This window comes from Triturus cristatus, chromosome 10, assembly GCF_964204655.1.
Source record: "Triturus cristatus chromosome 10, aTriCri1.1, whole genome shotgun sequence".
Taxonomy (NCBI): domain Eukaryota; kingdom Metazoa; phylum Chordata; class Amphibia; order Caudata; family Salamandridae; genus Triturus; species Triturus cristatus.
The window spans coordinates 1,162,869,439-1,162,897,185 of record NC_140593.1 but is presented as its reverse complement, the minus strand read 5'-3'; the positions used below and the strand labels follow the sequence as shown (position 1 = coordinate 1,162,897,185).

General features: G+C 43.6%; 1 protein-coding gene across 1 annotated transcript in view; it reads right to left on the bottom strand.

The window, feature by feature from the left end:
• Positions 1–693: 693 nt before the first annotated feature.
• The window catches only part of LOC146796837 (metalloproteinase inhibitor 1-like), a 34,696-nt gene continuing 7,642 nt past the window's right edge, over positions 694–27,747 (bottom strand). Inside the window, exons 2-5 of the mRNA XM_085630241.1 lie at positions 20,110–20,198; positions 5,467–5,581; positions 2,147–2,268; positions 694–843 (exon numbers count right to left, since the gene is read on the bottom strand). Coding sequence (XP_085486367.1) covers positions 694–843; positions 2,147–2,268; positions 5,467–5,581; positions 20,110–20,198 — 476 coding nt within the window. The remainder of the gene's footprint in view (positions 844–2,146; positions 2,269–5,466; positions 5,582–20,109; positions 20,199–27,747) is intronic.

Genomic DNA, 27,747 nt, shown 5'->3' with positions numbered 1-27,747 from the left:
TTGAGCCCTCAGTGGCTTGGCCTGCTCTTTGACTCCTGTTTCACCACTTGAACCCAAGATTGCAGGAGTGACTCCAAGGGCTAGTTGGCCTAGCCTCCTACTCAGAGCCTCAGTGAAAGAAAAGGCCATAACCATCCAAGCCTGCACCTGGACCCAGCCTGAGTGTGTCCAAGTCGTGTCTAGTCCTGGGCCAGCTAGCCAAAATCAAAACTTGGGACTTTAAATTATTGAGGCTAAAAACTGCTTTTGTGTCGGTCTATCCTGTTTGCCAAACTCTAAATGAGGCAGCTCATCCGTCCTATGTTGATTGATTATAATGAGTGACTCTTGTGTTGGTTCCAAAAGGCTGTTTTATTTTACTGGAGCATTTATGAAGTGTCGACCAGGCCACAAAGTGCTATATGGAACAAGATGCATAGATAAAAAGTGAGACTGCGGAGGCATGCAATGTGAACTGTGGACAGTAAATGTGTGCGGGTCCTTAAAGGATCAGAAAAGTATCAAACAATCTGCAAAGTCACAGAGGGCTTCCAAAAATAGTAGTTCACCTGCTTTCTATTGATTACTTTACTCAGATGTAAGAGCTGCCCTTTGTTTCCTGACTATTAATCATTTACAAGAGGGATGGTGTAGAAGGGCTTCAACCATCTATGGGTTGTTGAACATCGAGATGGCTTCTCAGGTCAGCTTGTCCTATTCAATATCCTTCCATATGCATTCAGCGCTGGTCTTCGTGACGCAGATCTGGTTCTTTATCTGGTTCTCAGCATTGCCTCCTTCATACTCCTCAAGTACGCATGTCTTTGGCCCTGATGTGCAGGGTTGAGAATAGCAGGTCACAATCTGTTGAAGATAATAAAAACAAACGCCTAGTCACCCAACAAGCACAAAAGTAGCCACCAGCAGTGTTCAGGTTTTAAAATGTACTTTATAGCAGAGTGATGAAGAAACTTCAAGCAAGGTTAATACCAAAGTTGGCTTTAATTAGAATATTAAAAAATAAATATTTTGTCTCGTTAGAATATATAACAAAATGTGTCCTCACTCTACAAAATGAGGTGATCAAAAGACCTGGAGCTGATCTTTAGTCCAAGAGGCCACAAATAATGGAATCAAGACATGACTTTTGAGATAATTTACCTAACGATTCACCTGATAAATAGAGCTAATAAAGTTCAATAACTAAGACATGTGCAATGGAGTTCTGGCCCTCAAGTCATGTGATGTATTTTAAAAGTGTTAGGAGATCATTTACACCTATGATAAAGTGTTGAAAAGCTTTATGCCCATGTTTGCATGTATTCCCATTTGGAGATGAGCATTAATTCCATTCTTTCCTGTGTCTTCCTGGGCAGTACCCACTAGATTTTCATTGTGATACCTACTGGTGGAAAACACTGTGAGGCAGTGTTTATATATCCAATGGATGCAAAAGTCATCATTTTTTACTCCCATGTGTGAATTTGCGGCAAGTAGCAGGTGCTTCCCATCATAAATATTATTTCCTCCATGCAGTTTTTTGCAGCGGTAATTTACTCCCAGCTGTAAATAATGGGCAAAGTGGCACACAGTTGTGATTAAGACACAGAGTTCCATAGGAAGTGGTGAGGCTTGAACTTTCTGTGGTGATTAAGATATTGCAGGAATATTATTCATACAGATATCATAGCTTTCCTTTCCTCTACTAAAGCTGCATGAGGTATTACTGTGAGATTGTCCAAGTATTACAGTTTCCTCTGGAAACCATATAGATACTTGACTCCTCTTGTATATACTCTTAGGGATATTTTGTAAACTGCAGACAAATTCAGCTGACTATAGAATGGATCCAGATCCAGATTCCAGCAATGAATAGAATATTAAAAGATCCTACAGGGAAATTTTTCTGGTCAAGTGCAGAGAACCATATTATTGATATTCAAGGAATTGAGGTAAAGATATTTGCATTTTATTCAGAATATTCTCTTGAGTGTCCCATGTCTTGTCCTAGTCCATTCTCTTTCCCTGATTATCTCTCAATCCAGGTGTGCTGTTTCCCTCCATATTCCTTTTGCTACTCCTTTTTTGTCTCCAGGTCCCTGCCTCTCGTAGGACTCCATTTTCCTATGCTACCTATTTGGTGGCATTGATAGGACCCGTGACTTACGTTACAGTTACATCCTTTGAGGTAGGCTCCTTCTACACCTTGGATTTGCTTGGAAGACAGCGCACTCCAGCGGACACTGTAGCTGCAGCTATTCACTTTGAGGAGGCTATTGTTATTGGAAGCTGGTCAAAGAGAGCAGAGAAAAGAAGATAGCTACCATTAGCATTTATTACAGTAATCACTCTTACTAACAGTGTGTCACCTGGAGAACTGAGAGTTTCTTCATGCATATAATTGCAGGTGGAATTTAATTTATTAAGGCTACTTCAATTAAAATACCCTAAAACATTGCTTCTTCTGGTTAGCACAGGGCTCCTCCACTCATTGCGAACACATGACGTTTCCTATATGTGGATCCATGTTGCAGCTACTAACATCCTGCAGGGACTTGCATGCCGTTGCTGGCCAGCAATAGCAGTGAAGAGCAATCCGGTCTATTTGCCACATTAGTAATTAATTTGCCCTCTTGTGAGGACCAACACAACCAGGGGAAAGGATTTGAATGAAGTCTGGCTCTACTGCCAATCTTCACTCCACAAGCATAAAAATACTGGACACACCAACAACAGGACCATGCAGTTTTCTCTAAAAACAGCTCATCTGACAACAGAAAAATATAACTACCTCAGTTCAGTCTCCCTGTTATTTTACCTGTAACTTCATAAATGCTATTTCGGCTCCAACTCTAGCCTTGGAGATTATATAGCCATGAGTTCAATTTATGTCTTAATTTATTCATGTATCAGTGACACCCACTCACCACCCCCTTCCCTTCCAAGCTATGAAATACCGGGCCACACTCCATGTAATCATTCATTCCCTACTGTAATTTCCTCAAAACCTTCAGCAGAAATAGGAACAAGTTCATGATCATTCTGCAGATCTGATGATTTATCTAACTAAAGCCTGAGCTCAGGTGAAGTTTATGGCAAATGACACACTTTTCGTGAAAGATCATGGTGCATTTGCAACTCTTCTTGGCTCTGTCTGGCAGTTTGCCTTTAAAATTACTGGCAACACCATGCCTATCATCAGAGGGAGAAAACCCCCTGGGGATTGCCAAATGCAACATCTTTAAGTGAACTGATACTGTGTCCCCTTCCTAATTCAGTAAATGGGTTTTCAGAACACTCAGAAAAGAAATCCTGTGCAGGTGGCCTGAACCAACTCATGGCTCAGAGGTGGAGATCTCATCTGTATTTCAGTGGGGTGCAGAGCTGAGGAAGAAACTCTCAATGATGCATTATGGGTGCATGCAACACTGAAATTATTGGTGCCATGGCGTGTGTACTCAGAAGATGAAGTGCCACCCTCTGCCAAAACACTGGAACTGGCATTCCTTGGGATTTATTGGGATTAGCTAGGTCTCACTACCAAAGACTGACTGCTTCATCACTTAACATTCTGTCAGGGGCTCACTGAAAGGAGATAGTTGGCTCCAGGACTGGTGGCTCCAAACTTCTGCTGATGTGCATGGCTCGGCTAAATGGGGTTTAGGTATTGCAATGCAAGTTTGAATGCCAGTAGGAAGGTTTCCTCCAGTAGCTGGTATATATGTATAGATTGTTCTGAGGAAGAGGATGCTATCTTCAGAGGAAGAATTCCAGTGGCTCCGTTAGAACTGGCATTTTGGATTTTTGTGGAAATGAAGGCCGAGTTGGGGCAATTCTCTTAAAACTGTGAGGGGTTTACAGGAGCCTAAAATACCGGTTCTGGACATGGAGGGCTCTTCTTCGAGACGGCAGTCCCGCAGAACTTGGGATAAAACTATAGACGTGTTACTCCTGGAAGACTGGGTCAACCTACCAAACCTCCCAGAAAAAATGCCATTCGGCAGCTTCAATTTGAATTTTTCCTTTTCTGATCTATTCTGGTGGGAAACATGTGCTTCTGGGCCACTTGGCAAATAATCGCTTTTGCAGAGCCTTTTCACATGACAGCTTGCTATGCTTAAAAAAGATTTCTAAGTTTAATGGTAAAACAATTCCAATGGGACCTCCCACGAGCTTCTCCCTGACTCTGTAGTGCTCACTCACAGTGGGTGTCATTTTTCAAAATATTCTTAATTTCCAATTTGATAACGTTTTTCGATGCTTTTCTTTGTAGTACTTTTTTTGAATTTTTTTTATATATTACGTCCAATTCTCTTTATTTTGTGACTTTTCTCCAATTTGTTGTTGGTGTTTTTATCTAAAGTGGTTTAGGTCTCTTAAGTTCTCTATTGATGGTATAAGCATTAGCCACATTTCCATAAATGTACCAGTTATTAGGGATGTATTTTCTCTGGAGAAGCCATTTTCTTCCAAGCTACCAAGGATGATTCTGGTGTTTCTCAGGGAAAACAGTTTACATGTGTGGGTCAAAGTGTTTGGTCTTTGTAGAATCCTAGTCACATCACAAGTCAAGAGTTCAGACTCTAGCCTATAGCTGAGCACTGTATTGTTCCCTTGTGGCCCGGAAGAACATTGTTAGAACATTCTAGTATAAGTAAGGACTAGAAATGCAACAGCACCTTTCCCTTTGCAATAGAAGACGTTTCTTACACACTTGAGGAGAAGGAACACAATGTAACCCATGGAAATGATGCTGTTACATGCATATTGTGCCAAACATAGTCTTTGTTGTGAATATAGGGATTTGTGAATTTTGGACTGTGAATGCAGAATTTTAAAGCAGAGATTTTAGCGTGTGCATCTTTACAATCATTAGAGCACTTGCCATTTAATGCAGGTGGGGACTGAAAAGTGGGCGGTTCCCTGTGTTCAATTCTGTGATTTTTCTGCAACAAATCTTTTCAAGTTTTGACATATAGCTGTATATAAGACGTTTACACTATTAACATCTTAGTAAAGCAGCGGATAGTGGCTAGATCCATTTATTTAGCTGCATCAGCAAAGCAGTTATATTCTATCCTTTGTAACATAAAGCGTGAATTATCTGAATTATTGATACACATGAGACAACTCTTGGACCACATGCCCTCTAGACTAGAGGGCTGTATTGCAGCTTAGACCCCTGTGTCTCCAAATCATGTTTCTGAAGTCAATAGATTGGGTGTCATTCAGTCTACTCATAACACTTTAGTAAGCTCTGTGTTACACATATGTTATTATTGGTCCTGGCAAACCTTTATGCATGTTCGGTGAACGTGAGAGGTGTGAGGTCAGGGGTGCACAGGGGTGTACAAGATGGGTGCAGAGGTTTCAGAGTGACTTCTGGGGAACAGCCCAACTGAGTAGTTGCAGAAAGTCAAAATGTTCCCTCTTAAAAACAAACTGCTGAATGCTACATTCCTCAGCACCACAGCAGAGAAGTCTGACCTGTGATCAAGTACTCAACGTTGAACCCATTGGGGTCATGGTTGTATTTGCAGGTGCTCTTGCTCTTCGAATCGATAAACGTCACTGACATTAATGCCTGATCGCCTTCCAGTACCTAGCATGAGAAGTGAACAATAAGGTTGGGGTTATCTGCACATTATCTATATACATTAATACATTATTAATACAATAAAGTCATAAATGTTGTTTGCTCAGTTTTGATTACCTTTATTTGATTATTGAGACATATGTTTTGTTCCAGTGGTTTGAAGGCAAAAGTGGTAGAACAGGCAGCAACACTGACTCATTCCTCTGGACACCTCCATATGTTGCAATATAATTGCATAAACCCTTGCCCTGGCTATAGAGGCTTAATACTCAACCACTTACCATCTTCAAACGTCTCCCCCAATACTCACACCTCCAAAGCGCCCCCTCCTCCAATCTCCTGTCTACCTGATTCAGTTCCTTGTTGCATCCAAAACCTGATGTTCGCTTCTTTCAATTGTTCATGTCATTCTCTACAAGAAGTAGGATTTATGGGGTATTTTCAGTTATTGACCAAATCTTATAAGCTCTTGCATTTGCAGGCAGAATGTTCTGCTAAAGGCAGTGTACACACCCAGCAGTTGCGTGAGGCTCTGGCACTATTTCCATCCTTTGAGTGGTTTTACAAGGCAGTGAGGCATGTTTCTGGCGAGTCAGAAGTATATCAAATGGTGCCTCATTGTGCCTAATTATGCAAAAGAAACAATTGCAAAAAGCACAAGACAGTGCAACACCAACTTCAAGATGGTTGTCTCGTTCCTTTGCAAGCTGTTAGTGATTGCTTTTTCTGCATTTGCATGATTAAGTTTGCATTTCCATGACCTTTTTTTAAAGTAATAGTCATAGGTAACAAAAATTTGACGTTGGGCTGAAAATGTTTGGTGCTGTTTGCACCATCTACATGAACGCAAATACAGCCACCCACTAATGATCACAACTTAATCCTATTAATTTAATCCACCACATAGAAACTGGAGTGAATGGGCAGAATGGTTTGCTCGAGCACACAATACTAAACCCAATAATTATGGACTTACCACTATCCTTCGATTCCGGTGCAGAGTGCTGCCCAGGGTAAAGCATGTCATCAAGTCAGTATTGGTATGCAGTGTGTGTGTGTGTGTGTGTGTGTGTGTGTATGTTTGTGAGTGTGTGGGTGTATGTGTGTGTATATATATATATATATACACAGAAAAAAACATAGGTTTCAGGGGTGTTATATGACATCACTGATGACATCAGTGATGTCATCAGTGATGTCATTTGAGATGTCATCAGTGATGTCATTTGAGATGTCATCAGTGATGTCATGAGTGATGTCACTGACCATGTCATGAGTGATGTAATATGTGACATCATCATCAGTGCATTGCGGGCGCGCGAGTTATAGTTAGCTAAACTAACTATAACGGGGGAATTTCAATGGTTTTGTATGAGTGAAATGTCCAGCTAACTATAATACCCCTGAAACCTATGGTTTTTTCTGTGAATTTCTAAGGTTTTTTAAATACTAATTCCTAACTATAATGTGCCTAAAACCTATGGTTTTTTAAGTGAATTTCAAAGGTTTTTTAAACGCTAATTTCTAACTATGCCTACAGAGGTAGGACATGTGAAGAAAGAAGAAAAAAACACAGAAAGAAGAAAAAGAAATGCAGAAAGAAGCAACAGAAGTCCTCAAAGACGAAGAAAAGTGCAGGAAGAAGGATGATGTGCAGAAAGAACAAACAGAGGAGCAGAAAGAGTCTTTGCTGCAACATCATCTTGTACCCCTCAACTTTTTTTGATGGTTACTGGTGGTAACTGACTCTGACTAAGCAGTCCTAGATCCAGTGCTATGCTAAAAGACACGTAGAAAACAGTGAAAACACCTACATACACTAGGGAACACTATGCGTTGGGGTACCCCTGTTATTAGCATGACCTCCTCTGTAGCCCCAAGTATACAATAGGACAGGGGGATTAAAACTACCTCTTAAAATGCACCACAGGGTGTGTTTGCACACTGGTGAAGGGAGGGGGGGCTGAGCTGACGTGTGCAAACATGCCCTATGGCAGTTTTAATTTGGGGGATAAAGTCCCCTTGAAACCTGAGTGTACCTTGGGTACAACTAGCCCATCAGTTAGCACCGCAGAGCTGTGTTGCAGAGAAAATGGACACGGCCTGGACCACCTCTCTGCAACGCAGCACAGTGGCGCTTGCTGGAAGCACCTGGTGGACTAGTTGGATCCCATGGGCCCTCAGGATTGAAGGGGAATTATTCCCCAACTTAAAACGCACCATAGGGTGTGTTGCACACGTCACCTCAGGCCCCGTCCCCTCCCTTCCCCACTGTGTAAACACACCCTGTGGCCGTTTTAAGTTAGGAAATTAACTCCCCTTGAATCCTGAGGGTCCCTAGGGGAAAATTAGCCCACTAGGTACGTCCAGTAAGCACCATTGCAGAGAGGTGTAAAAAGGGGCACAGCCTGCACCACCGCTCTGAAACTCAGAGCACTGGTACTTACTGGAAGCACCTGGTGGGCTAGTTGGCCCACAGGGTCCCTTAGGATTGAAGGGGAATTATTTCCCCAACTTAAAATGCGCCACAGGGTGTGTTTGCACACGTCACCTCAGGCCCCGTCCCCTCCCTTCACCACTGTGTAAACGTGCCCTATGGCCGTTCTAAGTTGAGAGATTAAGTCCCCTTGAATCCTAAGGGTCCCAAGGGTCAAACTAGCCCACTAGGTACCTCAAGTAAGCACCACAGAGCTGCGTTCCAGAGAGGTGTAAAAAGGGGCATGGCCTCTGAACACCTGTCTGCAACCGCAGCTCCCTGGTGCATACTGGAGATACTTGTTGAGCTAGTTGGCCCCTTTTTGGAGGGGGGCTGTGTTGCCCTCTTCCTCTGGACACTTAAGGACCCCATCCCCCGGGGCCGGCCTTTCTAATTTCTTTTTTATTTAAATTGTTATCTTTGGGGAGGGGGCTGCCTGGCCCCCCTCCCAGGCCACTAATAGCCCCGGTGACCCCATCCCCCGGGGCTGGCCCTCTCCGTTGGGGGCCGTCGGGGGTCCCCAATCCCCCCACGGTTCCGCCGGCTCCACGCCTTGTGCAGAAGCCGGCATTGCTTTTCCACATGGGGAGCTGCTAACATGGAGCTTCCCGTGTGGAAAAGCAATTTGGTTTGAATTCTGAAAGAGAGAGCAGGTTTCCTGCTCTCTCTTTCAAAATTCAAACCAAGTTTGCTATGGCAGGCTCCCGCCCTGCCATAGCAAACAGCAGTGTCCCGGGCGTGGGCACCCCGGGAAACTGCAGGAGCCGGCCCTGGGGGGGTGGTGGTCCCCAGGGCCATCATTGGCTCCAGGGGGGGCCGCGTGGCCCCCCTCCCGCCAATTTCCTAAGCCCCGAGGGGTGGTGGTCCCCGGGGCTGGGGGGTCAATCACAGACCCCCCAATTTACAAATTTAGAGCCCCGGGAGGTGGCTGTCCCCGGGGCGTGTGGGGGGCTTGATCCCCCCCACACAGGGTATTTCTTTTTGTTTTTAATACACAAGCCCCGGGACTGCGGGGGGCCATAAGCCCCCAACAAATATTTGCACAAAGCCCCAGGGGGTGTAGGTCCCCAGGGCTTGGGGGGGCCTTTGAGCCCCCACCCATTCATTTTTGAAGCCCCGGGGGGTGGCGGTCCCCGGGGCTGGGGGGGCTGTGAGCCACCCCACATATTTCCATAAACCCCGGGGGTGCCCCTTTGGGCCCCCCAACCCAATACTATCATTGCCCCCAGGATTTGGCCCCCCAGGGGCAAATTAGCAACGAAGAGCAGGAGCCCACGCTTCGTTTTTTTTTTATCAGCAGGAACCGCGCACCCAGCGCAGATTTTGCCGATTTTGCGCCTTTTTTCGGTTCTACCGAGGCACAAGATGGCTGCCAACACTTCCTGGTTTGGAGTGTTGACAACCAATTAGCATGCAGCTCGTGCTCGGCAGGGTGCGTGGCTCCAGCGCGGTCATAGATATATATCTGATTTTGATTTTCTCAGGAACTACTGAACAGATTTACACCATTTAAGCAAAAGGTACGACTCTGAACCAAGGTCTACCTTTCTGCCAAATTTGGTGTAATTCCGTTCAGCAGTTCGGGCTGTAGCTGCGACTAACGGTCCCTATAGAAAATTGCATGGGGAAAACATGTTTTGGGACCCCCCTTTTTTCTTAGCCCCCGCTTGATGAATCACCCCGAGACTTTCAGGATAGGAGTGGAGCGGGCCACGAGTATTGAAAATTTCACGAAGATTAGTCAACCGGCACCAAAGTTATTCCAAATAGAATGTTGCGGATTTCCTATGGATAATATGGATTATACACTCACACACTCCTTACTACACCTGACTTGTTGAAATGCTTTACTTCCGGCAGCAGTCTGCACCAGATAGTTGATGATGGTTGATGATGGTGAGTGAGATGAATACTACATATACATATATACATTCAATTAACCCCTTCGCCGCGGCGCGAATTCCGCCGCGGCGCTGGGGGGGTGTGGGGTGAGCGTGGCGCCGCCATGCTTGTGACCGAACCACGCCGTCACGAGTCACGGGCGAGCTGTGCTCATGACAGCGTGGTTCCGTCACGACTCCGCCCACTCATTAGTTCGCCCGCACAGGCGGGGAATTAGTGCCGCGTGGGCGGAGCGGCCGCAGCATGACGGAACCACGCCGTCATGAGCACACGCCGCCCGTGGCTCATGACGGAGTGGTTCCATCATGCGCGTGGAAGGGGTTACAAATTCAAAACCTGTGTGTCTCATATATTTATGGTTCCGACTATCTGATCATTGGAGCAGATTTTAATTATTTAAAGGCAACCAATCTGGACTCCTCTAGAAAAGATAAGAAGTCAAATCCAGAACAACACGATTAATGTCATTTTTGAATGCAGTACATGTTTTAGTAGATTTTAGCAAGAGAATAATCATGACTTTAAATGATACACTTCCTACGCCAAGAGATTTAATTCAGCTGCTTGAATTGCAGAGATTTTCCGATCATTAGAATTATGTAGATTTTGACCTTCCATTGCCAGGTGGTTATTTAAGAAAAGATTACTGCAGGATCAGGAATGGGTAGTGTATATGTGTATTTTATTAAGGAGTCTTTCCTATTTAATTTTGGAACAGCAGGGCTATCTATTGCCAGGGATGAATTTAAACCCACCTTGTGGGGTTAATTATCACTGACATTGCTAAGGTGAGAAAAATAAGGAAAAGAATTTAAGAAATGCAAACAAAGATATATAAAATATCGACTTTGGTCACAGGCTCACCTCAGAGTAAAAAAAGGGCCGGTAGTGAAAGGACCTTCCTCTGATGGCCCCTACCCTGCCGGCCCATCTGAGGAAACTTTCTGTCAAGAGCACCAACAGGGCTCCTACAAACGAAGACTTAAGGTCTGCCCATCAATAAATGAGGCAGGCAGACCCAGGAACTGGTGGACAGAGGAGTGTGCCGTGTTTGACCAATTGCTGTATGCTTTGATGAGTGGAAGCAAAGGCCATCAAGACATTGAAAATGTGAGTGGCAGCAAAACATGGCCATTAAGACATTGAAAAGGTGAGTGGCAGCAAAACATGGCCATCAAGGCATCTAAAAGGTGAGTGCCAGTGAAACATGACTGACAGATTAACAGAATAATTGACTGACCCAGAGCCCTTCGATGCATGTATGTGTTCTTTAGGTCTTGCTTGGTGAGAGCTTTATATTTCTTGCAAGCCTCATGACACGCTGCGGTACTGTGGATAAGTCCTCTTCAATAATTTGTAATTTTAACTGTCATTTACATTTTGCTTCCACCCATCACACCAGAAAGCATGGAGGAAGCAATGACTTTATCCATTGGCTCTTGTCAGTCACTGTGAGTGACACTATTTCTCCTTGTCACTTGCACACATGTGTGTACATTCACCTAAAAGAAATGCATTTCGGTGTTAGTGCTGGTGGGCCAATACTTCATTTTTTATTTGCTTTGTTCGCCCTAATTTGGCAGGGTATGCCCAGACGTGAGTCCCTTGCTCACTTTGCCACTGGATGCCAGCTAGCGTGTCCGATGAAGGGTGTTAACCAGAAACCGGTCCCAGAATACTTGTTTCCAGTTCAGGTAAGACCTGGTTTGGCAGTTCGGGTTGGACTGTTCCCATGAGGCACTGGGTCAAGACTGATTTGCATATAGCTGTGTCTGAGCTGAGTTGGCGAAGTGAGCTAAAGAATGATGATGTATTCAACCCAGATCTGTGACTGGGGGTGAGTGTCTGAAAAGTTCCAGCGCTCTGTCTATCATCTCCTTGTGTTTGCTTTGTTCGCCCTAACTTGGCAAGGTATGCCCAGACGTGAGTCCCTTAGACACTTTGCCACTGGATGCAAGCTAGCCTGACGGATGAAAGGTGTTACCCAGAAACCGATCCCAGGATGCTTGTTTCTGGCTCAGAGAAGATTTGGCTTGGCAGTTTGGACAGGACTGTTCCCATGAGGCACAGGGTCAAGAATGATTTGTATATAGCTGGGTCTGAACTGAGGTGGCCAAGTGAGCTGAAGAATGATGATGGATTCAACCCATATCTGTGACTGGGGTGAGAGTCTTAAAAGTTTCAGTGCTCCGTCCATCATCTCCTTGTGTTTGCTTTGTTCTCCCCTAAGTTGGCAGGGTATACCCAGACATGGGTGCCTTGCTCGCTTTGCCACTGGATGCAAGCTAGCATGGCTGATGAAGGGTGTTACCCAAAAACCTGTCCCAGGATGCTTGTTTCCAGATCAGGGAAGACCTGGCCTGGCAGTTCGGGCTGGACTGTTCCCAAGAGGCACAAGGTCAAGACTGATTTGCGTACAGCTGGGTCTGAACTGAGGTGGCGAAGTAAGCTAAAGAATGAAGATGGATTCAACCCAGATCTGTGACTGGGGTGAGTTTATGAAAAGTTTCAGCACGCCATCCATCTTCTCCTTGTGTTTCCCAATACTTCATAAAGCCAATGTATTTTTCCTTTCCATTTTTTAGCCATACTATGCATTCTGTTGTCATCCATGTGTGTTTAAACTATGCCTTCCTGTTAACGTAATTCAAACCATTACCATCTTTACATTAAACTAATAGGAACCATATTTTTCTCTGACATTCTTTAAAGTTTTCTAATCCTATTCTAACTATGCCTGCCTGAGCTTTGGTTTATCTACTTTTCTTTTCACATATAAGAAATAGTTTTTTTTTTAAATTTAAAATTTGTAAACAAAGCATTTGACGTTCATGTCTTGTAGTCTCTTTGTATTTTACATAAAGTCCAAGCAACTGCAAAGTGCCACCAGGGTACTTGCTTCGCTATTTGCATTCCATACACACTTGTTTTTCAGTATTTTCTTTACAGTAACATCGATTGGCACAAATCACTTCCAAAGTCAATAGCTTGACCTTTTAAAGCAAAGATATATTGGCTTTGCTAAATCCTGTTTTTTATGCTGGTAATGACAGAATAAAAGGACCTTGATGTAGTGCTTTGAATACAAATGTTCCACTCTAAAATATGGGCCTGATTTAAATGTTGGCTGTTTTTTTACTGCCCGTCAGCACCAGCAAACCCTTTAAGGAGGTACTTTTTTTGCCATAGGACAAAGTTCCAACACATTTACAGGAACCTCCTTGGCAGCGGTTCCTGTGAATTCTACAAGCATCTGTCAGCCCGAAGGGCATTTTATGTTTGACAGTCAGGACCTCCGCCAGGGCGATGGAGTATTTTACTCCATTCCTATTGTGGAGAGCCGTCCGATTGCCAAAATTTAAAATGGGCCCTAAGTTTTTCATTCTATGTGTACCCTAGTTAAATACAGGGCTCTATTCTTCTCACTCTAAGATGTTTAGTAACATATTTTCAGCAACAGGGACTTGCCAGCCGCTTACACACATGTATCGTGCTTTAGCATGGCCACACTGGGCTATATCTGGGTTTCTATCGCTCGCTTCCATTTAGTGCAGGAATTCACGGTAACTCCTTCGCTGGCAAGTGTTCAAGTCATTCTTACATGTAAAGTGCCACTCTCGCAGTGCTTCCAACCAGTAACCCAGTTGATCGGGAAAGAAGACAACTTTGAACCAGTAAGAAAAATACGGTGGACCGCGGACCACCAGGACGTGATCAATGAGAGGGTAGACCACTTCCTGGATAAATTGGTATGAAATTGCAATGACCGATTGACTGCAACATCATGGAAAAATACAGTGGATGACCTAAGAGAAAACCTAGTCATAAAGAAAATCCCAGGGTCAAAAAACGCCACAACAAAAACCCAACACGTTATTAAACACAAGCAAATCATATTGAAAATAAAATGTAAATTAAATAGCCTTCTGCGTAGAGGCACCTACGATGACATCAAATACACATCTCTCTGAGAGAAGGTATCGATTACTCGCAAAGAGTACAGGAAAGGAAGATTCACCCTCTGGAGGTTGAAAGAAGACCACCTCTGGACAACTGTTCATGAAATTATAAAAATTAAAAGATCAAAGGAGATTTTGGAACTGGGTAAACAAATGTGCCAGACCAGCCCAACCATCAACTTTAAGAAACATTGCCCCTGCTGAGTGGGAGGTTCACATTGAAACACTCTGTGTAGAGCCCACCAGTAACAACCAGATTGGTCTCCACAGCTATAGCCATGTCAACTTTCAGACAGGACCAGAGCCCATCGTCAACATAACACCAATGCAAATTGCACTTATCATTAAAAAAAATGCACCCAAGACGGGCTCCCAGTGCAAATGGCATACAAACAAAGGTGTACAAAGCTTCGCTGCACAAGTGGGCTTAACTCTTGGCATCCCTATTTGGGGATAGCTGATTGGGCTGGTTGATTCCTGACTCTTGGCGAGGCACTCTACTAGTTCCCATTGATAAAAAATGGTGGAAGATTGCAAATTGGTCCCATATGCTCAATCCCGCTTTCAAAAGGTCTGCTCATCAAAGGCAATTTAATCTGTCTAGCTCACATGATCGAGGGCACGCATGCCACAAAAGGAAAATCGTTGTACTTGAGGTTCATCGACTTCCAAATAGATTTCGACAGCAATGTCCGTCCCAGATTGTGGGAAAAACTAAACAATTGGGACATCCCTTAACCTTTATCAATTGCTCTTATCGCTTTGTACACTGATACCTGGGTAAAAATAGAGTTTCCTCTGGATGCTCAATGACTAATAAAATAAAAAAAACAGAGGCTTAAAGCAAGGTTACATATTGGCCCCACTACTTTTCTATCTATACCGAGTGGACCTGCCAGAGTGGCTGACAGCCACTCGGGCATTTCCAAAAAATCCAATCAATGCAATACACAGACTACATGATTCTCATGGCCAAACCCCGGTGGGCCTTCACAGGCTCTTTGTCTCACAGGCCTCGATCTCCAAGATAAACGCTTTAAAGATCAATATCGCAAAAACTAAGGTGATGATGGTATTGAGAAAACGAGCAAGTAAATGCTTCTGGTACATTGAAGGAAAACCTATAGAGGTAGTGGTGGCATATAGGTACCTGGGAGTCTGGATAGATCACAGAGGAAGATCAGCACCGAATATTACAGCAACACAAGGAGCGGCCCACTGCGTAGAAGCAGCTTACTTAAGAAGAAGGAAAGCCCTGAACTCTCCGGATTTATCGCCGCTAATTTATGTAATGGGTGCAAAAACAGTAGCCCATGGTGTGGTGACCTTTAAAGATAAAATATTCACATGGCTAGATAGAGCGCAATCAGCTTGTTTCCCCAGAGTGTTCCATCTTCCCAACTCAACCTCTCATGCCTTACAGGATTGGACCTGTCATCTCAACCTGGACCTTGAAAGCAAGATGTATAGCCTACTGTCTGAAAACTAAAAACGCCCGAGACTCTACATTAAAGAGCTGCATTTGGTCCCCGATAAACAACCCTAGATCCACTAGGAGTAAATTTCTAACGCACTGTGTGGATGCATTTGAAGCCCATGAAATCTGGTCAAGCTCGCTACCCACAGACAAACTTTATGATCGTGAAACCCTACCACACTATTTAACATCTCCGCTGAAGCTTTCAGTGAAAGACCATTTAAAGAGACTACACTTTGGTCTAACCCCCCTGAAGGCATATAAGTATGGTCAGAGTAACAAGGGGAAGAAACTTTAATTCATGTCATATGTATTTGTAAGATCCTGCGCACCCTGCAAATCTTTGGACTGCATCCCATCTGGCACATCCTTAATGTACAGACATGCCAAGAGGCACTTGAGGAGTGCATGAAGGGTGACTCCGCCTAGTTGTCTGCCTGTTTTGTGAAATTCATGTCTCAATAAAATCTATGCTTCCTATTGAAGACCATTCAGAATTTTAGCCATGCCAGACATGAACTCTTTTTATCAGAAAATGGAATTTTTTTTAATACCTTTTTGTAAGAATTGCAATGATTGTAAGTAATTGTACAATAAAATCAGTCTATCTATCTATCTATCTATCTATCTATCTATCTATCTATCTATCTATCTATCTATCTATCTATCTATCTATCTATCTATCTATCTATCTATCTATCTATCTATCTATCTATCTATCTATCTATCTATCTATCTATCTATCTATCTATCTATCTATCTATCTATCTATCTATCTTTAAATTCATCCAAGTGGGAGATTAGTGAAGATGTTCACTTGAACGTTAACAGTGGTGTTTGGGTTTGTGATCAGTCGTGTGGCTGCTACAGATCACTGGCTCAATGAACAGGGAAATGGTCTGAGATGCAAACGTTGCTTTTCTTTTGTTATCGCAAATGCTCTCCGCACCTACACTAGTCAGGAGTTGGCTAGGACTAAAAATTATCATGCCGCTAGACGGATAGAAAATACGCAATGCACTACATGCGCAGAAGCAGTAGGTCCTTTTTCATGTAGATTCTGTAAATTCCAAAGTATGGAACAAGCACAGCCGCATATTCACACAACCTTTAGTGATCAGGGATTACATATATCCCACTGTACCAGTGATAAGAAGTGCTCTCCCATGAACTCCCACAGCGGCGGAGGCTGGAACTGTTTTTGGGCTAATGTTAGATCTTTGCCCAAACACGCAGACAATATATGGGATCTGCTTTCCTCCACACAGCCCTTATATAGGTTTCCTGACAGAAAACTGGACTAAACCCTGCTCTAATCCTGCACTTGCAGTGGCACTTCCAGATGATTATCACATACAATAACTGGACAGACTGTATAGGATGGGGGGAGAAATAGCCATCGTCTACAAAGACCCCATTAATATTTCTATCTTAAACCAAACTTGCAATGACCTGCTGGAGATTTTAGTCTTCAAAATTGATTTACACCCACGACTTAGCTGGAAAGGAGCTCTAGTACATTGTCCTCCAGGACCACTCTCCAACTTTGCTCCACAACTTATGGAATTCATCGCCCTACATGTTATCTCAACCAGAATTTTGTTACTTCTTGGTATTTTTAACGTGCATAGCGAAAACCCTGATAACCTAGAGGCTGCCACACTTTTGACAGGCCTGTCCAAACTCAACCTAACTAAAACAAATAACGAGCCCACTCATCTGGCAGGACACACGCTAGATTTAATTCTAAGAAATTCCTCCAACATTTCTTATGGGGCAACCTGCCTCTTGCCATGGTCAGATCATTCTTTGATCGATTTATAAATTAACGGTCCTAAAGAACAGAGGGGCATATCAACAACAACCGGCGATAATTATCTCTAAGCGCACTTAGCGCCAGGATAATTATCGCCGGCTAGCGTGAATTTTTATCGCTGAGATAGCGTGCTATTAGCAACGCTTATCTCAATAGCGATAAAAATCCTCACGCTAACAGGCTAACGTGAGATTATCGCTGGAAACCCAGCGATAATCTCACGTTACCTTGTTGATAGGGACAGGCAAACTTAGCCATGATATCCTTCTTCCATAGGATATCATTGCTAAGTCTGAAAAATAGCAGACGTAAAAAAGCAGCGTTAACCGCGGTTAGCGCTGCTTTTTTTGTCTCTAACAGGGTTAGCGACATTCTTGATAATAGGAGAAATGTCGCTTAGCGACATTTCTCCTATTATTTTACTCTGGAACGCCCCCTTTGCATCTCATTAGAGATGCAAGGGGAAGCGTAGAGTAAAAGGGTGCTAACATGCAAATTTGCATGTTAGCACCCTGTTGTTGATAGGGCGCTAGTTTTATCTCTCCTGTTTTGGCTTTTAAAGCCAAAAAAGCAGAGATAAAGCCCTTGTTGATATGCCCCAGAGAGTTTCCAAACCATACTCTAAAAGAAGTTATAGACAATGACATAAACCCACGCCTTCACGGTTCTAAGAGGCTTTTATTCCACCTCAAAACTCTGAATCTGATAATGCAGAGGAGCGCTTACCCTCCTTCAATACCAGCTTGATATCCACCATGGACTGCTTAGAACTCCTGAAACAGTGCCTTATTATCATTAAACTCCATCAGACGCCATGGTACTCTACCACCCTTCGGCTCGAAAAAAGTCAGTGTAAAATACTCAAATGTCACTGGCGCCGCTTACACGACACACAAGATAAAGATAGATTTAAGGATGCGCTAACACAGTACCACAAAAACATGAAAAATCCCCACAAAAAGTACATCGCATCTCAACTCGAACACGTAGGGAACACCTTGAGAACTCTCTTTCAGATTTCAAAACCATTCACCAACCCCACGGCCTGCGATATTGAAGCTGTGCCATCTCAATCTTTGTGTGACAACATAGCAAACCATCTAACTCAGAAAATTAAAATAATTTACAATAAAATCACCTCGGCTAAGGGCTCTCAGATAGGCCTTAAGATTGACTTTCCTCCAGCTATCCCCAGTGTTTCAACTCTGGAGAATTTCCCGATACTCACAACAGAGGAGACCGAAGCTCTACTAAAAATTGTCAAATCAGGGTCTCCATTAGACTTCATTCCTACTAAAACGGCCACCAAACTATCCAAATAACTGGCCGGCCCCTTATGTTTGATCTTAAACAGCTCCATGAAGGAAGGCACTCTCCCACTAGAAGGGCAAGCCACACAGATTCTCCCAATCAGGAAAAACCCCAAAGTGCCCTTGGAAGATGTAACCAATTACTGCCTCATCTCTCTGCTTCTCTTACAAATCAAAATTTTGGAAAAGCATATCAACAAGCACCTGTCCGAATTTGTTGAATCCTCGAAATGTCTGAATTCCTCTCAATTCAGATTCCGACCCAGACATAGTACAGAGTCTGTGTTGGTGGCCGTCACTGACAACATCAGATGGCTGTTGGATAATGTTCAAGCTGTACTTTTGGTGCTGCTTAATCTGTCCGCAGCATTCGACACCATCTCCCACCAGACTCTACTTAGGAGACTGGGGGACATAGGCCTTAAAGGGAAAGCCTTGAAGTGGATGGCTAACTTTCTGTCTGACAGAACTCAGACCATTAACCCGGGCCCCTTTCGCTCGCAGACCACCAGGGTGACCAAGGGAGGACCACAGGGCTCATATTTGAGCCCTATTTTATTCAACATTTATGTTACTCCCCTGGCAAGACTATTGAGAAAGTTAGGATTTATTCCTATATCCTACGCTGATGACACCCAACACCTACTCTCCTTCAACAAAGCCAATCCCAGCATTCAGACCACCTTTTCGAAGGGTATGAAAGCCATCGCAGACGGGATGAAAGATAACTTTCTTCAGCTTAATGCAGGAAAGTCAGCGATAATGCTGTTTGGAGAAGCGATGGTAAAGTGGTCCCCTAGCAGGTGGCCAGAGGAACTGGGTTCTGTCCCAAGTCCGAAACTGGTGGTAAAAAACCTTGGAGTCCGAATAGACCACAAACTCACACTGGGGGAACGTACCACCTCTACCGCTGGAGCATGCTTCCACAGCCTTAGTCTTCTCAGAAGAGTCTTCCCTTTCTTACTTCTTTCCACACAGAAAACCGTGATTCAGGCCTTAATACTGAGTCACTAGATTACTGCAACACTTTGCTGATTTCAGCTAATGAAAGCTCCATAAACAATTTGCAGGTAGTCCAGAACACTGCGGCCCACCTAGTGGCCAATGCCCCCCCCCGAACCGCATCCCTCCCCCTTCTTCAAAATTTGCACTGGTTACCAGTACGGAAGAGAATCAAATTTAAGATCTGTTGTGTTGTTTATAAATCTATAAACAACTTAGGCCCCAGTTACCTAAACAACAAGCTCATCAGTTATCTGCCTTCTAGGCCCCTCCGTTCTGGAGCTAAATCACTTCTCCAAGTCCCGTGCCTCAAAAAAACCCAGTTGGGCGGCAAAGCCTTTTTCCACCTGGCCCCACGCTACTGGAATCAACTCCCCATCCACTTACAGCAATGCACGGACTACCTGGCATTCAGAAAGTTGCTTTAAACTACACTGCTCTGATTTGTCTCTTCTTTGCTGTCTATGGCAGTCTTAGCGCAGAGATACTCTGATGGGGTGATTCGGGCGCTTTATATATAAATTAAATAAATAATTAAACCATACTGTCACAATAATGGCGATGCCATGAGAAACAGAAAAAAACAAATTACCTTTATGATTTGAACTTTAAAGCCCTTCACCACATCCGTAGGGCTGGTTCCAGTCTTCTGGGAGGGTTCCAAGAATTTAACTTGGAGAACTGTCAAACAAAAAAAGAGACAATCAGCCCCCAATTACCATCCCTCAATCTATTAAGCAAGGAAGTATTACCATCCCAAGGAAGATATATATTACTACCTGAAAGGAAGAAAAAAAGATGATAATTTCATCTAGCTTTCCGGCTTTGTTCTATACTGGCTTTGGGAAGAATGAATAGAACCTGGCCTGATTGTAATGAAGCTTAAAAGAAACAAGACGCTCCAAGAGGGGTTCTCCTAAAGGGGTCAACAGTCCTCTTTATCTAGTCCAGCATCATGAACAACCACTGTGATAAGTATTCTAGAATGTTAACTTGTTTGATGACGCCATCTTGGGGTTTGAGATGTATTGTGACATCATTCACTGGTTGGCCAGCTTTCAAATTCTCTCCCTTTGATCATGTGAAATTTTAAATCACTGGAAGACGGCTGTATGCAACTTGCATGCTTCTCAAAAATTGTTGCAGTAGGAGATGTGTTTTCAAATAGATCCAGGAAAGCTAGATTCTTGCCAGCTGTTGCGGTCATATTAGGATATTTTATTACTCACCCCCCACCCACTTTGCAATTTTGCTTTTGAAAAACAAATGCTACCATGGGGCTGAACTGTAAAGCATAGGGTGACTGGTGAATAGGTAAGAAAACTTTCAACATTAAACTTGAGCTTGTTACACATCAACATAGGCCAAAGGCCACCAAAGACTGCCTCTGGTTCCCCTTAATCTTGTATTACTGGAGGGGGGATAGACAGCAACGAGGCATCCTTCATGATGAGATATCACCGCAGTCAGAGATCTCCTTCTCCCCCCTCTGTGTATGGAGTATCGCTATCTGTTTTGTAATTCCCCCTGGTATAACCTCTCAGTGAAGACAAGACACAGAAGCCAAGGGGGATGTTATAGCTTCCATCTTTCCAGACATCAATTCTGTGCCTGCTCATCTCCATGCATCAGCGGCGGAGAGCAGATCTACACTTGTCCATGTTTCCACATCAAGTAACATGTCCAAGACACCAGGCACCGCCAGTGCCCTCTAGAACATTGCTATACAGCATGTCACCAAGACTAGAGCCAGGTCCATAAAGTTCCACAGATTTTTAGACTTTTATGTGTTCGATTTCCAGCGCTCAGTAGGCAGAGGACTGAGGGACATATGTAGGTAAAACGTGTTTTGCGATTCTCTAATTGCAATTTTTAGGGAATCGCAATTAGAGAATTGCAAAACGGAATGTAGGTAGGATTAGCAAAATATTTTGCGATTCCCGCCTATTCCTTATTTGCGAATCCCAAATTGAGATTCGCAAATAAGGAATACCTTGCCATTCATTCCTATGGGCTAGAAGGCCCATAGGAATGAATAGGAAGACATTCTCAATTTGCGATTCTCAATTAGAGAATCGCAAATTGAGAATGCAATTTCAAGGTTGCAAGGGTGTCAATAGGACACCCTTTTGCACCCCTGAAATAAACATGTGTGCACATGTGGCGCACATACATGCGCTAAGGGCATGTATGTGCGCCACATGGCACTTTGAAAAATGCAAAAAAGTGCATCTTTCAAAGAAATCGCAAATTACCACCAACCTGAGGTTGGTGGTAATATGCGATTCCTTAAGCCAAAATCGCACAACTTGGGTGCTTCCTACATTGCATTTAAGGAATCGCAATTTAGGATTCCTTAAATGCATTAGCAAAATAAGGAATCGCAAATTTTGCGATTCCTTATTTTGCATGTGGGTTTTTATGTGCTACATAGCACACAGCCCAAATTGCGATCGCAAACGCCGAAATTCGGCGAATTTCTGCATTTGCGATTGCAATTTGGCTTCCTACATATGGCCCTGAGTGTTTAGGGATCAATGCCTGTAATATCGGTCAGGGTTTATGGTATTGATTCCCAGCATATAGACAACTCTGCGCAGGACCAGACCATGTGGAGGAAATCAGTCTCCGCTATTGTACAGTGTGGGCAGTGATTTGTCACACTCTGATACATTTGAGCTTTGTGTTTTGGGGTCAAATATGCATTAAGTATATAAATAAATTGCAAGGTAAAATATGCATTAAGTAAGTAATTAAATTGCATGAAATGCAGTCTTGCATTTCTGAAGACTATTTAGACAATTCCTAAACCTTTCCGCCATTTGGCTTCTGTGACCTCCAAATCCAGGTGGCCCAACCACCTATGTTGCAGATGGGGCATCGCGATGTCTCTCCTCCACAATAGTGCTGTATAGAGCACTGTAATGACTTTGCTGTGGTTCCTGTGTGTGACAAATACCCTGAGACCTGTACAGAACACAGGTTCCTTAAGCACAGTGTTGCAATTTAGCTGTAAGTGGGTCTGCCATGCTCTGTGTAGGAGGAAGCTTCTCAGACCTAGATTATATTGGTTTTTCAAATCCTCAAAGGGGATCCACAGGCCCTTGTTAAACAGGTCTCCCCAGCAGTTTATCTCTGCCTCTCACTATGGTCTTGTGTTGTGATGGTGTGTGTGTCGAAAGCTGTCAGGGAGGGTCCACAGTGGAATCTCTGGTGCGTATGGAGTCCTCCTACAACGTGGTTGGATATATGTGTCCCAGTTCCATTTCGCTACTACCATGAGTACATTGCTGGGAATGTCAGCTCTCCCCATGTCAAGAGTCATCACAGAATGTCAGAGCCATCTAATCATCTCTGGATGTCATCTCATTCCTGATTTTAGGTATCAGATATCCAGCGCATCAGTCACTGAAACAGGACTGCAGCATAATACAGCTCGTAGAGAGGGGCGCCAAGTCCCCCCTCCGCGAGTGGCAGGTAGAGTCTTGGTCATACCCTACATCTGGCAGCGCAACAAATTAATTTTGTCACAGTTCCCTGAAAAATGGTTGTCAGATTACCATTGGCAGAGCTGTGAAAAAATATAAAAGATGAGGAAGAATGAGCTACTTGTTGGTATCGACTCTACCCAATGGTGACTGAGGTTGGGAGCGCCAGAAGGGAGTTGAGCATCGCACTGTCACCACCGTTCTACCTTCAAGTGGGTCACACTCTTCGTGGTAACTCCCAGATATTTAAATGTATCCAGAATTCTAGGGCATTACTCTCAGGGACCAAATCTCTACTAGTGATCCCATGCTGTAAAAAATCTCGGCTAGGTGGTAAAGCCTTCTTCCTCTTAGCCCCTACCTTCTGGAACCAATTACCTTTCCACTTGAAGACTTATTTGTTTTAATCTGTTCCTTTTCTCTGGCTGACATTAGCAGTTTGCTAGAGCGGAGATACCCCTTGGGGGGTGATTCAGGTGCTTTATAAATCATAGATCAAATCAAAACAAGACTGAGAGAAAGGGCAGGCATTGTCTGGACAATTGTCCCCCTCATACCTCAGATTAAGGAGGCATGAAGGGTAATCAATAACTACAAAGTCTTTGTATTTGTCACCGCAACCTTCAATAGTGCTGGCTCCAGCATTTATACGTCCACAATTTAAGCATTGTATACAGGCAAGAGAAAGAAAGACAAGTGTGGGTGGGGGAAGAGAAGCAAACAAGACAGATGAAAAAGATATGGACACTCAAGTGTGTAATATAAAAGCAAAAAAATGTTTGCTAAAAGTCAGCAGCATTGTAATGTATAAATCAGTCTTGTAAATCAGGTTCACCTAATGGGCCATGTCCTCCACAGGTTTTGCTTGCTAGCTTGAATGTAATCAACCTCCTTTTGAATCAATTATTCAATAGTTCCATCTAATCCGCCACTGTGACAACTGCTGGAAACAGGCCAAACTAATTCCTTTATTAAAAATAACTCTTGGCAGCTAGAACAATTCTTGCCAATTTCAGGCAGATTTTACTTTTACCTGCGATGCCAAATATATTGGAGGAACTCATGAATGGGCAGCTCTCCAAATACTTGGAACTGAGTCAGCTGTTACACTTCTCACAGTCAAGATTCAGACTGAATCGGCAAAGCCAGTAGTTCTCCCTTTTGGGACCTGTGGGCTTTGTCAATGCTTTTAGCTGTGCTGCATAGCATCACTGATAATGTGCAGCATACCTAAAAATAGGTGAGATCATATGGCTGCTCTGGATGTGTTATTTTGAAGGCACATGTGCCTTTATGTCTCTTTTTATATAACAAACCATAGGCCTTTATTTTCCTTTTTATGTACCGATTTACAATGGATCGACAAATAAAAATAAAGTAGTGCAAAAGCGTTTTGGACAGGGAGGAGCGATTGGGGGAACAACACATGGGAATGTAACATAGTGGAGGATACACAGGGGAAGCAACATGGAGTGTGCGTGAAGCAACACAGAGAGCTGGGGTCATCAAAGCACAAGGAGGGTGGGCAGGGAAGCAACTAGAGGACTTTGGCAAAGCAGACTGCTGGGAAAGGTGGTGGAGAAACATATGGGCAGGGAAAGAGGAAATAAGGAGAATTGAGGAATAAAAAAAACCCTCACGACAAACTCTACCCTAATGCTCAGTCTATCTTCTCAGAAAGTATGAAAACCATTGCTAGCTGGATGTGACACAATTTTCTCCAGTTTAATGCAGGAAAAACAGAAATTATGCTGTTAGGTGATGCTTCTTTGAGATGGTCTCTGAGCTGGTGGCCAACGGAATTGGTGCCCAAGAACGTGGTCAATGATCTAAGTGTCCGCCTGGACCAGAAATTAACTTTGAAGGAACAGGCTTCTACTACCATCGGTCCTGCTTCGATGCCCTAGGCCTTCTGCGAAGAGTATTTCCCTTTCTCCCCTTGTCCACTCGGAAAACCCTTATCCAGACACAAGTACTAAGTTGCCTAGACTTTTGCAATGCTCTGCCGATCTCAGCCAGTGGAGCATCATTGAACAAATTGCAAGTGGTCCAAAACACCAAAGACCGACTCGTCTCCAATGCTCCCTTCCTAACTCCCTCCCTTCCACTCTTGCAGAGATTGCATTGGCTGCCAGTGTGGAAGTGGATCCGTTTCAAGATCTGCTGCATTGTGCATAAATCTCTAAACGGTAAAGGCCCCTGATATTTGGCAGAGAATCTCTCGAAATACCAGAATTCTAGGGCATTACTCTCAGGGACCAAATCTCTACTAGTGATCCCATGCTGTAAAAAATCTCGGCTAGGTGGTAAAGCCTTCTTCCTCTTAGCCCCTACCTTCTGGAACCAATTACCTTTCCACTTGAAGACTTATTTGTTTTAATCTGTTCCTTTTCTCTGGCTGACATTAGCAGTTTGCTAGAGCGGAGATACCCCTTGGGGGGTGATTCAGGTGCTTTATAAATCATAGATCAAATCAAAACAAGACTGAGAGAAAGGGCAGGCATTGTCTGGACAATTGTCCCCCTCATACCTCAGATTAAGGAGGCATGAAGGGTAATCAATAACTACAAAGTCTTTGTATTTGTCACCGCAACCTTCAATAGTGCTGGCTCCAGCATTTATACGTCCACAATTTAAGCATTGTATACAGGCAAGAGAAAGAAAGACAAGTGTGGGTGGGGAAAGAGAAGCAAACAAGACAGATGAAAAAGATATGGACACTCAAGTGTGTAATATAAAAGCAAAAAAATGTTTGCTAAAAGTCAGCATTGTAATGTATAAATCAGTCTTGTAAATCAGGTTCACCTAATGGGCCATGTCCTCCACAGGTTTTGCTTGCTAGCTTGAATGTAATCAACCTCCTTTTGAATCAATTATTCAATAGTTCCATCTAATCAGCCACTGTGACAACTGCTGGAAACAGGCCAAACTAATTCCTTTATTAAAACTAACTCTTGGCAGCTAGAACAATTCTTGCCAATTTCAGGCAGATTTTATTTTTACCTGCAATGCCAAAGATATTGGAGGAACTCATGAATGGGCAGCTCTCCAAATACTTGGAACTGAGGCAGCTGTTACACTTCTCACAGTCAAGATTCAGACTGAATCGGCAAAGCCAGTAGTTCTCACCTTTGGGACCTGTGGGCTTTGTCAATGCTTTTAGCTGTGCTGCATAGCATCACTGATAATGTGCAGCATACCTAAAAATAGGTGTGATCATATGGCTGCTTTGGATGTGTTATTTTGATGGCACATGTGCTTGTATGTCTCTTTTTATATAACAAATCATAGGCCTTTATTTTCCTTTTTATGTACCGATTTACAATGGATCGACAAATAAAAAAATAGTAGTGCAAAAGCCTTTTGGACAGGGAGGAGCGATTGGGGGAACAACACATGGTAATGTAACATAGTGGAGGATACACAGGGGAAGCAACATGGAGTGTGCGTGAAGCAACACAGAGAGCTGGGGTCATCAAAGCACAAGGAGGGTGGGCAGGGAAGCAACCAGAGGACTTTGGCAAAGCAGACTGCTGGGAAAGGTGGGGGAGAAACATATGGGCAGGGAAAGAGGAAATAAGGAGAATTGAGGAATAAAAAAAAACCCTCACAACAAACTCTACCCTAATGCTCAGTCTATCTTCCCAGAAAGTATGAAAGCCATTGCTAGCTGGATTAAGCACAATTTTCTCCAGTTTAATGCAGGAAAAACAGAAATTATGCTGTTAGGTGATGCTCCTTTGAGATGGTCTCTGAGCTGGTGGCCAACGGAATTGGTGCCCAAGAACGTGGTCAATGATCTAAGTGTCCACCTGGACCAGAAATTAACTTTGAAGGAACAGGCTTCTACTACCATCGGTCCTGCTTCGATGCCCTATGCCTTCTGCGTAGAGTATTTTCCTTTCTCCCCTTGTCCACTCGGAAAACCCTTATCCAGAAGACACAAGTACTAAGTTGCCTAGACTTTTGCAATGCTCTGCTGATCTCAGCCAGTGGAGCATCATTGAACAAATTGCAAGTGGTCCAAAACACCACAGACCGACTGGTCTCCAATGCTCCCTTCCTAACTCCCTCCCTTCCAATCTTGCAGAGATTGCATTGGCTGCCAGTGTGGAAGTGGATCCGTTTCAAGATCTGCTGCATTGTCCATAAATCTCTAAACGGTAAAGGCCCCTGATATTTGGCAGAGAATCTCTCGAAATACCAGAATTCTAGGGCATTACTCTCAGGGACCAAATCTCTACTAGTGGTCCCATGCTGTAAAAAATCCTGGCTAGGTGGTAAAGCCTTCTTCCTCTTAGCCCCTACCTTCTGGAACCAATTACCTTTCCACTTGAAGACGTATTTGTTTTAATCTGTTCCTTTTCTCTGGCTGACATTAGCAGTTTGCTAGAGCGGAGATACCCCTTGGGGGGTGATTCAGGCGCTTTATAAATCATAGATCAAATCAAAACAAGACTGAGAGAAAGGGCAGGCATTGTCTGGTCAATTGTCCCCCTCATACCTCAGATTAAGGAGGCATGAAGGGTAATCAATACTACAAAGTCTTTGTATTTGTCACTGCAACCTTCAATAGTGCTGGCTCCAGCATTTATACATCCACAATTTAAGCATTGTATACAGGCAAGAGAAAGAACGACAAGTGTGGGTGGGGGAAGAGAAGCAAACAAGACAGATGAAAAAGGTATGGACACTCAAGTGCGTAATATAAAAGCAAAAAAATGTTTGCTAAAAGTCAGCAG